General features: G+C 34.5%; 1 protein-coding gene across 2 annotated transcripts in view; it reads right to left on the bottom strand.

The window, feature by feature from the left end:
* CDH18 (cadherin 18) overlaps positions 1–15,831 on the bottom strand; it is a 1,599,127-nt gene that overhangs the window by 110,534 nt on the left and 1,472,762 nt on the right. For both annotated transcript variants that reach the window (XM_069101403.1, XM_069101404.1), the window contains one exon: positions 9,372–9,625. In XM_069101403.1, the coding sequence (XP_068957504.1) occupies positions 9,372–9,625 (254 nt within the window). The remainder of the gene's footprint in view (positions 1–9,371; positions 9,626–15,831) is intronic.

Below are 15,831 nucleotides of genomic sequence, written 5' to 3'. Positions count from 1 at the left end.
AAGTACTGAGTTAGAAGACTGGAAAGATAATTTGGAATCAGATTGCAGGCACAAAATCTTCAATCTAACTGAAAGTATAACCTCTGCCCATAAGGAGGCCCTCTTACCTTTTTGAGTTATTTTTTACTTCTTGTCCAAGAGTGATGAAAATTCAGGAAAAAAGAGAAAGTGTGTGTGTGTGTGTTTGTGTGTATCTGTGAAAGTGGTTTCTCATGATCTAGATATTAACATATCCCACCTCCACCCCAGGTTTCTCAAGAAATGGAATAATTTATGAACAAGGTTGTAGAAGAAGAGGGAGAAATGGAATCAAAGACATAGAAGGGGGTAGGGCAGAGCTACGATGATGGATTATGGGCAGCTACCCAGTTGAATCTTCCCAACATTCTCCTCCAAACAACTTTAAAGTAAATCTTCAAATCAAATTTTGGAGCAACAAAACCAACAAAAAGTAGGAGTAAGATTTTTTTTCCCAAACTAAGGATACTTAAGACATCAGCAGAAGAAGTTTGTGGCATCAGGATGGAGGCCTGTCTGGAGTTTACATATGATGTTGTGGCAACAGAAGGTTTCAGCCCAGAGACTATAAGGATGTTGGACAATTGCTCATAAAATATTACAAAGGACCCTTTAGTTGTGCTGGGTACAGCTGGAACTGATTGGCATCTCTATTGTCCATATGGATTATAGATTCAGGGTGGAGAGGAGTGCTGGGATTGGTCACAAGGCAACAGGAACTCTGGTCAAAGACAATGAAGAGAAAATTCCTAACCCATACAGTTACAGGAGACCAGGGTCCTTCCTGTGTTAAGACCAGATTTTCCCCAGGATCATACCACCATTAAAACACTGAAAGCAATTGCCAGAGTAGAAACAGGACTTCCTCACAGCTCTGGCTCCCACTTCTCCCAATTCATGTAAAAAATGACTCTAGACAAACTTTGACGCTGCAGAACACACAAAATGCAGAGAAGCTAACATCCTGCTGAGGAGAGCTCAGCAGGCTGGCAGCAAGCGGCCAGCCCAGCACTTGGGGAACTGACCCCAACCCTGCTTGAGTAAGAGGTCTTAGCCCCAGGGCAACCTGACCAGCCACTGGCTGGAGGGACTTCAGATCACCAGAAACTGTGGCAGTTGCCAGAATTATCAACCAATAGAAGCCAAGGACAAAGTGACAGGTCAGTGCAGTGTGAACTTTGGGACATGGGAATTTGGAGTGTGATCTGACCTTTGCCGTCAGGGCAAGAAGTGGCTGAGGGGCTACAGCAGTGCCCCACCATGTGGCAGCTTTAGTTCCTGGTCTGCAGATTGTGTGGGGACCAAGCAATGAGTCTGAGGGATAATGGCTCTTGCTTTGACCTGGTTGGATCTGGATTGCTTTCTAGGGTGGAGGTCCTGGGATGTGTGACCAGATTGCCAGAGCAGGTGGAGGCTTCAGAGAGAGCAGCCAACTAAGACCTTCAGCAGCTGTGAAAACACCAGCATTTAGGGTAATGCTCCCGTTTCTCATAGCAGAGTTCTACTGTGGCAAAAAGCCCAAAAGTCAAGTAATTGAGTGGCAACAGAAGCAGGCAAAGGAAGCAAAGCAAACAGAGCAACCCAACTTTACACTCCTATTTTGGGGACAAAAAGGATCAAAGCATGGAACAGGAGGAAGACAATGAAGTCAGAATTCCTGCACCAAAAGCTTCTAAGAAAAATATGAGCTGGTTATAGGCCATTGAGGAGCTTAAAAAGGATTTTGAAAATCAAATAAGAGAAGTGGACGAAAAATTGGGAAGAGAAATGAGAATCATGCAAGAAAATTATGAGTCAACAACCTGACTGAACAAAATAACACCTTAAAAATAGACTATCTCAGATGACAAAAGAGGCTCAAAAAGGCTATGAGGAATGCCTTAAAAGCCAAATTTGCAAGATGGGAAAAGAATCTCAAAAGCTCACTGAAGAGAATCATTCCTTCAGAATTAGATTGGAGCAAATGGAAGCTAGTGACTTTATGAGAAACCAATATACTATTGAACAGATCCAAACAAATGACGAAATAGAAGGCAACATGAAACATCTCATAGGAAAATCCGCTGACCTGGAAAATAGATCCAGGAGAAATCATTTAAAAATTATTGGACTACCTGAAAGCCATGATAAAAAAAAAGAACCTAGAAATCATGCTTCAAGAAATTCTCAAGGAAAATTGCCCTGGTATTTTAGAACCAGAGGGCAAAATAGAGGTTGAAAGAGTCCACCAATCTCCTCCTGAAAAAAAAGATCCCAAAAAGAATACTGCTAGGAATATTACAGCCAGGTTTTGGGATTCTCAGTTCAAGAAGAAAATATTACAAGCAGCCAGGAAGAAACAATTTGAATAATGTGGAAACACAAACAGGATAACTCAGGACCTGGGAGTTTCTACACTGAGGGATTGAAGGGCTTGGAATATGATATTCCAGAGGTCAAAGAGCTGGGATTAAAACCAAGAATCATCTACCCAGCAAAACTCAGTATCATATTCCAGGGGAAAATATGGTCATTCAGTGGAATAAAGGACTTTCAAGCATTCTTGATGAAAAAAATGAGAGTTGAATAGAAAATTTGACATTTAGATACAAGAAGCAAGAAAAGCTTGAAAAGGTAAACAGGAAAAAGAAATCATAAAAAACTTGACAGAGTTGAACTACTTATATTCCTACATGGAAAAACAATAATTTTAAGTTATGAAAGTTTTCTTATTATGGGAAGAGTTGAAGGGAATAGAAATGTATATATGTGTGTATGTATGTATATATATGTATATGTGTGTTTATGTATACATACATATGTATATGTCTATATAGGAGGGTATATGGGCATATGAATACACATGTGAGTGTGTGTATATATGTTTACAGGTATACATAGACAGAGGGCACAGGATCAATTGAATAGGAAGCGATGATACTTAAAAGGTGCAATTAAGAGTTGAGAAAGGAATATAATGAGAGGAGATGGGGAAAGAGAGAATGGGGTAAATTATCTCATATAGAAGAAGCAAGGGAAAATCGTTACAATGGAGGAGAAGAACAGGAAGGCAAAAGGGAATTAGTCAACCTTATTCTCATTTAATTTTGCTTAGGGAGGGAATGACATACACAATAAATAGGGTATCTCACCCTACAGGAGAGTAGAAGGGAAGGAGAAGAGAGGGGGATAATGGAAGGGAAGACAGGCTGGGGGGGGGAGGGAAGTTGGAAGCACCCACTTTTGAAAAGGGAAACTATCAAAGTAGAGAATAGAACAAGTGGAGAGTGGGATAGTATAGAGGGAAATATAGTCAGTCTTCCACAATATATCCACTATGGAATTGTTTTGCATAGCTACTCATGTACAACCTATATTGAAATGCTTATCTTCCCAGTGAAGGTGGGTGACGGGGGAGGAAGGGAAAGAATCTGAAATCCAAAGTTTTAAAATCAAACATTTAATACATATATTTATAGACATATTATTATTAATATTTTACATGTAAATGGGAATTGAAATATTCAGACACTGGGGCATAGAGAACCACCATGCCCTACTGGAAAGTTGAAGGAGGAATGGGGGAAGATATGGGAGATAGAAGATTGGGGAAGGAGATATTCACTGGGATCACTCTTTTGGGATGGTGCATAGGGAAAACTAGGGAGAAAATTTGTGGCTCAAAATCTTGTGGAAATGAATGATGTAAACTAAAAAAATAAAAACTAGAGAAAAAAATAAAAAAAAATCTATAACACAAAACAAAACAAAACAAAACACTGAAAACAAAAAGCTAGAACTACTTCTGAAAACAGCAACATAAAAAAAAAAAACCTGGAGCTTTACACAGTGCTTCACCTACCCTAGGGGAGGAAAGTTCAACTTTAACATAAAATTCAGTCAAGAAATAGGCTAGAAGAATAAAAAAAACAACATCAAGAACATCAACAAATTATTTGACTATAAAAAGTTACTATGGTATCAGGGAAGACCAAGACAAACTCAAAAGACAAAAATGGGAAAATAGCTACAAATAAAATCTAGAAGAAAAATGCTAATTGGACCCCAAATCCAATTCAAATTCCTGGAAGAGTTAAAGAAAGACATGAGTGGTAAAGGAAAAAAGTGGGGAAAGAAATGAGTGATGCAAGGAAATTTTGAATTAACAGCTCGGTAATAGAGACACAAAAATTACTAAAGAAAAAAAAATTCTTCAAAAAAAAAACTGACCAAATGTAAAAAGAGGTTCAGATATCTCACTGAATAAAATAATTCTTTAAAAATTGGAATTGGGTGATGGAAAGTTAATGACTGTATGAAACATCAAAAAACCATAAAGGGAAGTAGAAAGAATGAAAAAGTATAGAAAACAATGGGAAATATGCATTGAAAAAAGACAACTTATGTGGGAAACAAAATGAGTATAAACAATTTAAAAAATTTTGGATTACCTGAAAGCCAAAGAAAGAGTCTAGACATCACATTTCATGAAATTTTCAAGGAAAACTACTATGATATCTTAGATCCAGAGGGTAAAATGTTTGTTGTCTGTCCTTCATGTTTGAAGAGGACCAAAATGAAATCATCATGTCAGGGTCAAGGGACATGTGTCTGACCATGGCTGATCAGACCACTATAAGCTTGGAAGGCTCTAACACAGGTTCGGCACAAATAGTCCATATAGTTGAGGAAAATAGTAGATTAAGGGAGACATTGGCTAGAAGCAAAATAGATTTTTGAGCAGGGACAAGATAAAAAAAGAGAATAAGAAACAGAAGACATTAGGGTGGAGAAGAGTGCTCAATTATCAATCATAACAGTGAATATGAATGGAATTAATTCCCCCATAACATGGAAGCAGATAGCAGAATGATTAGAAACCAGAATCAAACAATATGTTTTTTACAAGAGACACACTTGAAATAGAAAGACATAAACAGAAATAAAATAAAGGGCAGGAACAGAGGCTAATATTCATATGAAGTAAAAAAAAAGGCAGAGGTAGCAATCATGATCTCATAAAAAGTTAAAGCAAAAATAGACCTAATTGGGGTAGCTAGCTGGTGTAGTGAATAGAGCACTGGCCCTGGAGTCAGGAAGACCTGAGTTTAAATCCGGCCTCATACACTTAACACATAAACTAGCTGTGTGACCTTGGGCAAGTCACTTAACCCCAATTGCTGCCCTACCTTCCCCCCTCCAAAAAAACAAAAAAAAAATAGACCTAATTAAAAGAGATTATCAGGTAAACTACATAAAGGATATGAATGTGCAATTTTCAGAAGAAATCAAAGCTATATATACTCATACAAAAAAAATGCTCTAAATTATTACTGATTAGAGAAAGCCAAGTTTAAAATAACTCTGAGGTAGTACCCAATACATATCAGAAATGACAGTTCCTAGAGGGGATAAGAGAAAATAGGTGTACTAAAGAAGAACTGGTAGAGTTATGAACTTGTCTGACCTTTTACAATTTGAAAGTATGCCCAAAGAGCTATAAAACTATACTTGCCTTTTGACCCACTAAATGTTACAGCTACGTCTGTATACCAAAGGGACTAAAGGGAAAAAAGCACCTATGTGTACACAAATATTCATTGCAGCTCTTTTTGTTTTGGCAAAGAAAGATTTAGCTACTTGTTTTAAAAATGAAAGTGTTAAAAATAAATAATATGGTGGGGAGGCTGGGTGGTGCAGTGAATAGAGCACTGGCCCTGGACTTACGAAGAACTGAATTCAAATCTGGCCTAAGACACTTAACATGTACTAACTGTGTGACCTCAGGCAAGTCACTTAACCCCAATTCCCCTCCAAAAAGCAAAATAAAATAAAATAAATAAATAATATTTTTAAAAGGAAAAATCATGGGGCACATGTCTTCATTAATGGGAGGAAAGGAAAATAGGGTAGGTAAAGATAAAAAGATATTCTGAAATAAAGAAGAGGAAACTTTGAGAGTTAAATTTAGGTTGGTTGCCATCTTCATAATATAGTAGGAATTAGGTGATTTTTTTATTGATAATAAGGTAGGCACAGATGAGACTAGCAGAACAAGATGATTTGAAAATGATTGAATGACCATTTATGTGGAAGGTGAATAAAAAAAATTCCTAAACAGAAGTGATGTTTTTAAGTGTAACTAGTAAATATCATGCCAACATGGTAAATATCTCCAACAGTATTGGGTTGAGAAATCAGATAAAAGGGATTTCTCATGTTTGGGAATTAAAAGGGAAATATTGGCAAAAGATAAGATATTCTAGATGCTAATAAGGTTATATAGTGAGGAACAAATTAAATTCAGAAAGATAGTAGGAAATGATAAAAGGATTCAAGGTTGTCATAAGATGATAAGGCCAAGTACAGTGGGGAGGATTGGGAGAGGTGGAAGAGAAATATTGAGTTCAGAGTAGATTTTGAACATTTGAGGTCTTATAGGAGAAGCAATTCTATGGGAATATTTCAGAGTCTGATTGTGATAGTGAGAGTCTGAGGTAGGAACAAATTCACAGTAAAATATGATTGTAGACAAACTATAAGAGATCTAAGAGGTCATGTGGTATAATCTCCTTACTTTATAGACAAAGGTGGTCCAGCTGACATGACATAGGAGCTAACTTTTATGAACACCTCAATTTTGCATAGGGCTGGTTATGGAATTCTAATAATTGTTGTGTCCACTCAATAATGAATAATAACAACAAAATTTGGTGAAATAATAGAAGCTCAGTCTCTAGAGAAAAAAATGTTTCATTAAAGTATTTTGTTAACTTGGATCACTATACAGGCTGTAGGGAATTTTCATCTTAACTCAAAGCTACTTTATGTCTCCTTTAAACTTTTCTGGAAATTATAATTGTATTTATAAGATAAAAGAATCCTGAAGCATTTTTTCAAAGAAATACATAAATTTATTCTTTTATATGAAATGGTTTGGTATTTTTGATCCCCTTAACCATTAGATTTTTGATCTCCCTTTTATTTTATTTTATTTTTGCTTTTTGAAGGGGGGGGTGTAGGGCAATTGGGGTTAAGTGACTTGCCCAAGGTCACACAGCTAGTAAGTGTTAAGAGTCTGAGGATGGATTTAAACTCAGGTCCTCCTTGCTCCAGGACCAGTGCTCTATTCACTGTGCCACCTAGCTGCCACTCTCCCATTTATTTTTTGCAGATCACATTATTAGATTCATTAGAGGCATTCATAGAAGCATGAATTTTACAACCAAAATGGCATAATGAAAGATGTTGGTTTGTTTTGGGTTCTTAAACCAATTTGATTGATATGCTACCACATTTTTTTAAACAAGTTTTACTGTGGTAACTCTGAAAGCCACACTGAGTCTTGCAGACTCAGATCTTAGATAGCTTTGCCTCATTTCTCTCTTTCATTACATGTGATAACAAGAGCAATGTTCTCAGTGTTAGGGAACATGGACTTTGGATTGGGTTCTGACTCTTGGGGGAGGGGATCTGACTAGATCATTGTACCTTTTTTATTTTGTTTACTTCTAAAATTCTATGATTCTTAACCGGTATACTTCATATCCAATTAATTCCAAAGTTCTATTGGTTTTTCTTCTAAAATGTATCTCAAATCCCTTCACTATTTTCTATTTCCTTTAACCCTTGACCCTCAACACTGATACTTAGAGAACTATGATAGTTTCCTCATTGACTTCTCTGTCTCTCTCCTCTCCCTATTATTTTTATCCATTCTCTATATTGCTGCCAAATCAATCTTTCTGAAATACTCCTTTTACTATGTGCCTGATCTACATAAAACCCTTTAGTGGCTTCCTATTTCTTACTACATGAAGTCCTTAGCTTTTCTAAGGCTCAGTAATCTGTCCCTGCCCTGTCCTATTCATTTTATTTCTCAATTTACAACCTGGTCTTCTTTATATTCATGACCCATTTTTTTTTTGTTTCTCTGTTCATAATTTCTCATCTGGAATAGCATTCCCTTTTCTTTCCATTCATCAAAGTCCTTTAGGGCCTGGATAAAATCACGTATCATCCAAGAAACTTCCCATGACTATTCCATCTTTTAATAATTTTTAAAGTTCTACAACACAGATATGCTGCAATATGAAATTTAGGTACTAATTACATTGTTGTTGTTGTTCAGTTGTTTAAGTCATGTCTGACTCTTTGTGACCCCATTTGGAGTTTTCTTGGCAAAAATCCTAGAGTGATTTGTTGTTCTCTTCTCTAGCTCATTTTATAGATGAGGAAACAGACAAAAAAGGGTTAAATGACTTGCCCAGGGTCACATAACTAATAAGTGTCTGAGCCTGGATTTAAACTATAGAAGATAAGTCTTCTTAACTCTAAGCCTGAAACTCTCTCTACTGTACCACCTAGATGCTCCCATTGTACTATATTGTTTTATATATGATGTCCTTATTTCTCCAGTTGGATTTTTTGTCAGTTCCATATAGGAGTGCCAGTTTTTGTAACTGCATATTCCCCAGTGCTTAGCACAAAAAGTATTCAATAAAATTCATAAATTTATTGATTGAAAATATATACTACTTATCAATTATTGATATAATCATTTTAATTCAGAAATAAAAATATTTTATTTTCCTCAGAAGGGAAAATAACTTACAGATCTGTAACATTTAACAAGATAATCAATCTCAGGGAAATTTTTTCTTTTCTAAAAATGAACTTGGTCCCAGTCTGTAAATTTTATTTTTCAGAAGTAGTATGCTTTTAGTAATATACCTAGGATAATTATATTTATATTAATTTACTGATAATATCAACTAGTGCCAGGAATAAAATTTGTAGGTAGTAACAGACCACTTTGGAACGGCATCATAATTACACAAAATCTTCTCTTTTTTGTATATGATGATTCGAATATCAGAGGGGTTCCTCAGAATTCATCTATTTGAGACAAGAAATGTATGCTGGCTATGAGAGTACCACTTGAAGATATTTATTGTTTACCTCTCATGTCTTAGAGGAATTTCCCCTTCTCAGCTTGAAATTCTGGTACATTTTCACAATGAAAATGTACCTTCATTATGTTCTTTTCCCTTCCCTTCCTGATCAGTCATTTTAGTAAAGGCCAAATAATGTAATTATTTTCCTCAATACATGCACATGAGAGCACACACACTCACATACACACACACATCCATACAGAAGTCTATTTTTTCTTCTTCAAACTCTAAACCACAGGCATGGATATTCATCTTTTGAATACCTTACTATACAAGTCAAGCTATTCACAAATGGGAGGTACTTAAATGCCATTGCAGCATTCATATTTGGTGAAAATAAAGTATGGGGAAACCAGCTTCTTGTAAGTGTCTAATCTACATTTAAATAACTAAAAAGCCTTTTTCATTTAACTGTACCTTACTAAGCTATTAGCACTGTCTGGATCTTGAGCAGCCACTGTGCCAACCACTGTTCCAATCTTCTCATTCTCATGAACATCCATAACATAAGAAGGCATCGAAAAGAGTGGTGGTTCATCAACATCTCCCACAATGATCTTCAGCATGGTGACATCTTTAAATGGGCCCAAGTGAGAAAATCGGAAATCAAGATGTGTATTTGCTCCTTCTATGTTGAGAGTGTAAGACTTCTTTTTTTCATAGTTCAGTGGCTGTGGGAACAAAAGGCAATTTAAGCTTTCCCTAGTAACTTGAATTAATTTGCCAAACTTAGACCAAATATTAGTTTGTACAATAAGATGCATAGATATAAGTTTATTCAAGCAACAAGTAGTGGTGGTGGATTATCAGTCCTACTCAGATAATGCACTTATTCTCTACTATAAAGGTGAAAGTGAACAAAGTATATGAAGCAGGTCAACCATCAAATTTCTCCTTTTCCCCCTCTACACCCGGTTATACTGCAGGAAATTCCCAATGGAGACATGGGCTATTTTCCATTGAAATTACTTTTGTCAGCAGGGTTTTTCTAAATGTTTCGAGTACTATGAAAAGATTGCAACCACAAACAAATACTTTGAATTTGGTGTCTATTAACTATTATTCTATTAAGAAGGTAAGCAACACTAAATATTTATATTTCAGTAAAAAAATAAATAGTTGGCACTTTGAAATAACAGGCCAGGGAGACACTTGTATATTCTAGTTTGGTATATTTTTTTTCATATGAACAACATTAAAAAAAACACACCTTTTTATACCTTTTAAAAATTGTATATGTTTTGCCTCAGAAAGTAAAAATATTTTAAAATACCACATTATTTTTAGATAATGTGTGATATAAGGATTAAATTTTGATGAAAATATTAATATCAGGCAGCTAGGTGATATAGTAGATAGAGTGATCAACCTGGAGTCAGGAAGAGATGAGTTCAAATCTCATCTCAAATATTTATGAGTTTTGTTATTCTTGGAAAGTCATTAACCTATCACAGTCCCTATCACATCTGAAGAATGAGGAAAATAAAGACAATAATAGCACCTATTCCCCAAGTTTGCAGGCAGGATAAAATAAGATGATATTTGTAAAGCATGTTGCAAACTTTATGGTACCATATAAATGCTAACTACTTAATATCCTAAGCAATATAAATGATCTTGAATATCAAAATATTCACATTTCCCCCTCTGTTGGATTATGTAAAATGCTGATATTATATGGAAATAAATTGAATAGAAACATTCATTAGTTTTAGCTTCCAATTTGATAGTTTCTTCTTAATTCCTTTGGTTCCATAGACTCATGGACTTTCCCTCATCACACTTTATTAGAACTGCTTCTTTGAATATAATTTAAATTTCCCAAGCAATGAAGCTTTTCTACTTTTCTTTGGATACTATTCAACAATTTTAATACAGCTCGCTCACAGATTTAAACTTCTATATTCAACTTGTATTTTCTGTTTCTTCATTTTTGCTTATTACTTTTAGTAATTACTTTTACATACCATTGCTCTTTCTAACTTACAAAATGATTTTCCCCTCCTTATTATTTATATCTTTCAAATATCTGTAAACTGTCATCATTTTTTTTCATCAGTCAGTGCTCAGTCACCTGTAGATAATTGGGATTTTTTAATTGTTTCTCATACATCATTTCTACTATTCCAATAATTATGGTGTACTCTTTTTAATTCTTTTACATTGGTCAGATGTGGAACAAGATATTCAAAATATATGAAGTAGAGAACTCTGTTGCTATATTTTGATTTAATCCCAAAGGGTTTCTAATATTGTGGCTATTGATTTTCCTTTGCTCGAGCTGTGTTTTTTCACCCCTTTGCAATTTGTGGAATCTTGTAGCAGAATCCTATGTATGCATCTTAAACAAATAGTGCTCAGTACTTTAGTCAGGAAAGTGGCATTTACTTTTTTTTTTTTTTGCAAGGGTGCATTGCTGCCATGAAAACTAACCTTTGTATTGCAATATTTGTCTATTTAAGAAATATTTCCTTGTGCACCTATAGAAAATTAAGGATGTGATGACATTTCTCTTGACATTTCTCCTCAAAATGAGCTCTCCAACTAAATTTCATCCATTGCCTCTTTCATTGTGTATTGTATTCCCCTTGTCCCTAGACCAATTTGAGTTATTTGATGTCTTAAACCACTATGAAAACCATGTCTATAGAGCACCAAATTTTTTTCTATGCTGGATTTTTAAGAAAGCATATTATCAGATCTATGATCTTCCATCTCCCATCTCAGAAACTTAGCCCTGACTGTGCTCCAGAAGAGCTCTCTCTTCCCTTCTACCTCTTAGAATTCCTTATTTCCTTAAACTCTACTCAAATCATCTCCTGCATCAACCTTTCCTAATGTCTCCTTGAAGTCAGGAACTTTTTTGTTTGTTTGTTTTCCCTAAAGTGCCACCAGGGACATAGTAGAGATGTTTTAAAAATTATTTGATTAACAGATAAATGTAAGATGCCTTGAGTTCCACAAAATTCAATCATTTATTTTTCAGCTTATCAAAGCATTAAAGATTATATATATTAAGCTCACAATTATTCTTGCTCTTTTAGCATTCAGGGAAAAAACATGTCTCAATAGTATTTTCCAAAATGTATGTCAATAAATATTTAATTTTCATAATAGCAAAAATATACTTTTAGAAGAAAAATATGCCTATGGATGTGGGATAACTTCTTGTTGGTTTAACCCACTGAAATGTTTCATAATATCATTAGTTTCAAACTGGTATACTTTTCTATATTGGAGTTATGTGTTTGTTCAAAATAGTTAATTAAATATTTAAGATAGCCAGAAATGATCTCTCATCCCAGGCTCATGCCTCTGCAAATTGATGAGCAGTAAGAACATGTCTTTCTGGATAGATGTTATCTGACAAAGGCTTATTAATAATAGAGTGGTAGATAGATTTTTCTAAAGAAAAAACTTGAGTTAAATCTTCATGTGTTTTTGTAGTCAAAGTTGTGGACATACAGTTACAAGGTCTGTGCTGGAGTTCTGGAGAAAATGCTTGCTATTTGTGTGATGCTCGGCAAGTCATTTAAACTCTGATAATCAGTTTCCTCATCCATAAAATGTAAATCATAATAATGCACTAATTATTTCATGGGGTTGTGAGGAAAGTGAATTATAAACCTTAATGAACTATATGAATATTATTTCTTATTATTAATCATTTTACTGAGAAGTATTCCATAGTTTAAAGGAAAATATGGGGAATCTGCCTTGGATCCTTAAAAAAATATATTAGGATGATACGTAGAAGTGCTAGTGTGAATACTTTAGTTATTTCCACAAACAATCTTTCTCTGAAGAAGATCAACCCTTGCACACCGTATTCACTTTTCAAGAGCTATTTTCTGGAGTTCACAACAGGGATAGTCCAATATGTAGTTATTTTCTGTAGTCACTTGTATTCTCCATTTTGTCACCCTATTAGAATGTGAGTTTCCTTAAGGATTATTTCTGCCCTTTCCTTGTAACCCAATTACTTAACACAGATCTTGACACATGGTAAATGCATGAAAAAAAATGCTTGTTGAATTGATTTGACTTATGTTCCTGATTGAGGAAGGAATGTGTCTATATATGTTTATACTTATGTATTTATTTGAATAGTCAATTTCTGCTAATAATTTTTTATTATCAATGTACAATTGGAATGTTCTATGCTAGGGATTAGTGAGTTCAAACTTGACAGTTTTCTGATGGGGAAATTATATGGACAGATATTTAGTGAAACTCTTGCTAGATGATTTATAGAACAGCAGTGATTCTGATCTTCAGGGAGATTAGCTGTTCTGCCTTGCTGGGCAAGGTGAGCTGCAACAGAGATTAAATGCTGAACAGGATTTTAAAAGACTATCCCATTCTCTTCCTGTCTCCTAAATCACTATCATACAAAGGTTAAAATTCTCTGAAATATAATATGCCTTTTGAATCATGTTCATTTACATCAGGGAAAAATGTAATAATGTATAGGATTTATAGTCACAAACTGGCCTGATGTGAAACATCATAAGGATGCCTTAAAGGAAAACACAAACCCATAAAAGTTAATATTACATCTCTGGGTAAATTTAAAATGTCTAGGTTAAGAGATTCCAATTGAAAACTGAAGTACTTAATTCCAGGTCATCCAAAGCCAAGCATTTATTATCACAACATTGCTCTCCAAGCCCTTAGGAATAATGTCATTACTTTTTCTTCTCAACACTGTTAAAACTAGCAAGCATTTTTTCCTTTTTTTTTTAAAGCACACATTACAAGGGTCTTTCTTCAGAAGTCATAGAGGGCAGACAATCATCAACACCTTTCTTTCTCCTTCATCATACACCCTGTCCTCAAATTGACTGTATTCTCAACTCAACTGCTAGAAAATAGTTTTCTGTGTAATTTTCAAAGCAGCAAAAGAAATCATAAAATGTGGTGCATAAAAAAAGTTGTGTGATTCAAATTTGCACCTAAATTTTCTGCTAGATCTGTTCCTAAATTTAAGTATCTATCAATCACCAAATATTTATTAAATGTCAAATAAGTGCCAACCATTGTGATGGGGACTGGGTGAATATAAGAATAAAAGGGAAACAGTCCATGACTTCAAGAAGTTTCCTTTCTAGAAAGGGAGATTAAGATATACATTTATATGTATATAGAAATAGATAAAGGCATTTTTTGAGGGACAATTCAATAGTGGCTGAGAAGAGATCAAAAAAGTTTATGTATAGAAGGTGGGTGTTATGCTGACTCAACATAAAAAAGGGATTCTAAAGAGGAAAAAGGGAGGAAAAGGTAAATCCTAGGCATGGGGAATAAATATTGTCTTTTCTTACAGACATAAGAGATGGAATGTCATGACATGTGAATTGATGAATGATCAAAGGATATGAGCAGGCAGTTTTCCAAAAGGAAAAAAAATCAAGCTATCAAAATATTTATAGGGAAAATATTGCTCTAAATTTCTAATTGGAAAGGGGCAAATCAAAACAACGTTGAGGTCCTTTCTGTACCCATAAGATTATAACAATTGCCAAAAAAGAGAAAATGGTAAATTCTGGAAAAGCTGTAAGAAAACATGCACATCATATATTGTGTTTGGAGCTGTGAACTGGTCTAACCATACTGGAAAGCAACTTGGAACTCCACAAAACTTCCCCAATTTATTAAACCACACATCTCTTTTAACCCAGAAATACCATTACTATGTCTATAAGCCAAAGGAGGCAATGAAGAGGAAAAGGACATACACACATAAACACATGCACACATATACACATTTTATTGATTATGCTTTAGAATAAATATTGTGTGTATTTTATATACAGTATTTTGTATGTATTCATAAGAAAAGAATGATTATTTCTATCTTGTATTAAAAAAACAATTATTGAATGAGGAGTAAGGTTTTTTCTCTTTCTTTTTTCATCATTTAAAAACCTGCCTCTGTAGATTATTCAGGCAGCCTTTGAACTACAGAGCTGATGGAAAGAAGGAAAACTCAGATTTGTTCCAAAGGTAAAGTTCAGGAGAATTGATGGATTCCAAAAACTTGTGTTTTCCCCAGACAAATCTGGGAAAAAGTGGACTCTCCTTTTTTTTCTCTCCCTAGATTACCCTAGATGGAGTTATGTGGTTATAGATAAGTATCTTTGACCCAGACTAAATGATCAGAGTCATGTCCCTGAGACCCTCATTAGAATAAATATACATCTTCTAGTATTCATTCTCTCATTGTTTGTTAACCAAAAACAGTTGATTACCACATTGTGATACACCCACTCTTCCAAGGGCATGTAGGCAGTGAATGGATTCCACAAGGGGTCTTTAGCATTTGAGAGTGCCACTGACCCCTTTTATTAATTATCACTAGCATGATTAATAAAATGATTAATTAACAAGAAAGTGGGTCTCTCAAACATTTTTATACATTACCTGCAAAAATATTTATAGTAGATCTTTTTGTGTTGATAAAGAAGTAAAAACAGGAAAAACTGAATGAGTTCTGGTATATGAATTTGGTGGCACACTATTGTTGTATAAGGAATGATAAAAGGGATGGTTTAAGAGAAACTTCTAAAAAGTTATATGAATTTACAGAGTAAAGAGAGAATTTTATTTACAAACAATTTATACAATAATAGTGACATTATTAAAAAAAACTTTGAAAAATAACTTTATCAATGCAACATATGAAGTTTTTTTTTTACAAAGAATTCATGATGAGATCATTAAGAGTACAGAGGGAGAGGAGAAAAGGACCTCCACCTACAGTTAAAGGGTTTGATCTGGATAAAGATCCAGAAAAGAGTTTGAGATGAAGTTATCATGTATTCATCTTTGAATATAATTCAGCCTTGAATATCTATGGGAAATGACTACCATTAAG

The sequence above is a fragment of the Petaurus breviceps genome, unplaced genomic scaffold, assembly GCF_028583685.1.
Source record: "Petaurus breviceps papuanus isolate PSGF00001 unplaced genomic scaffold, PetGlider_PUasm1.0 47, whole genome shotgun sequence".
Classification (NCBI taxonomy): Eukaryota; Metazoa; Chordata; class Mammalia; order Diprotodontia; family Petauridae; genus Petaurus; species Petaurus breviceps.
The sequence above is the reverse complement of the archived record's forward strand: the minus strand, read 5'-3'. Positions and strand labels throughout refer to the sequence as shown.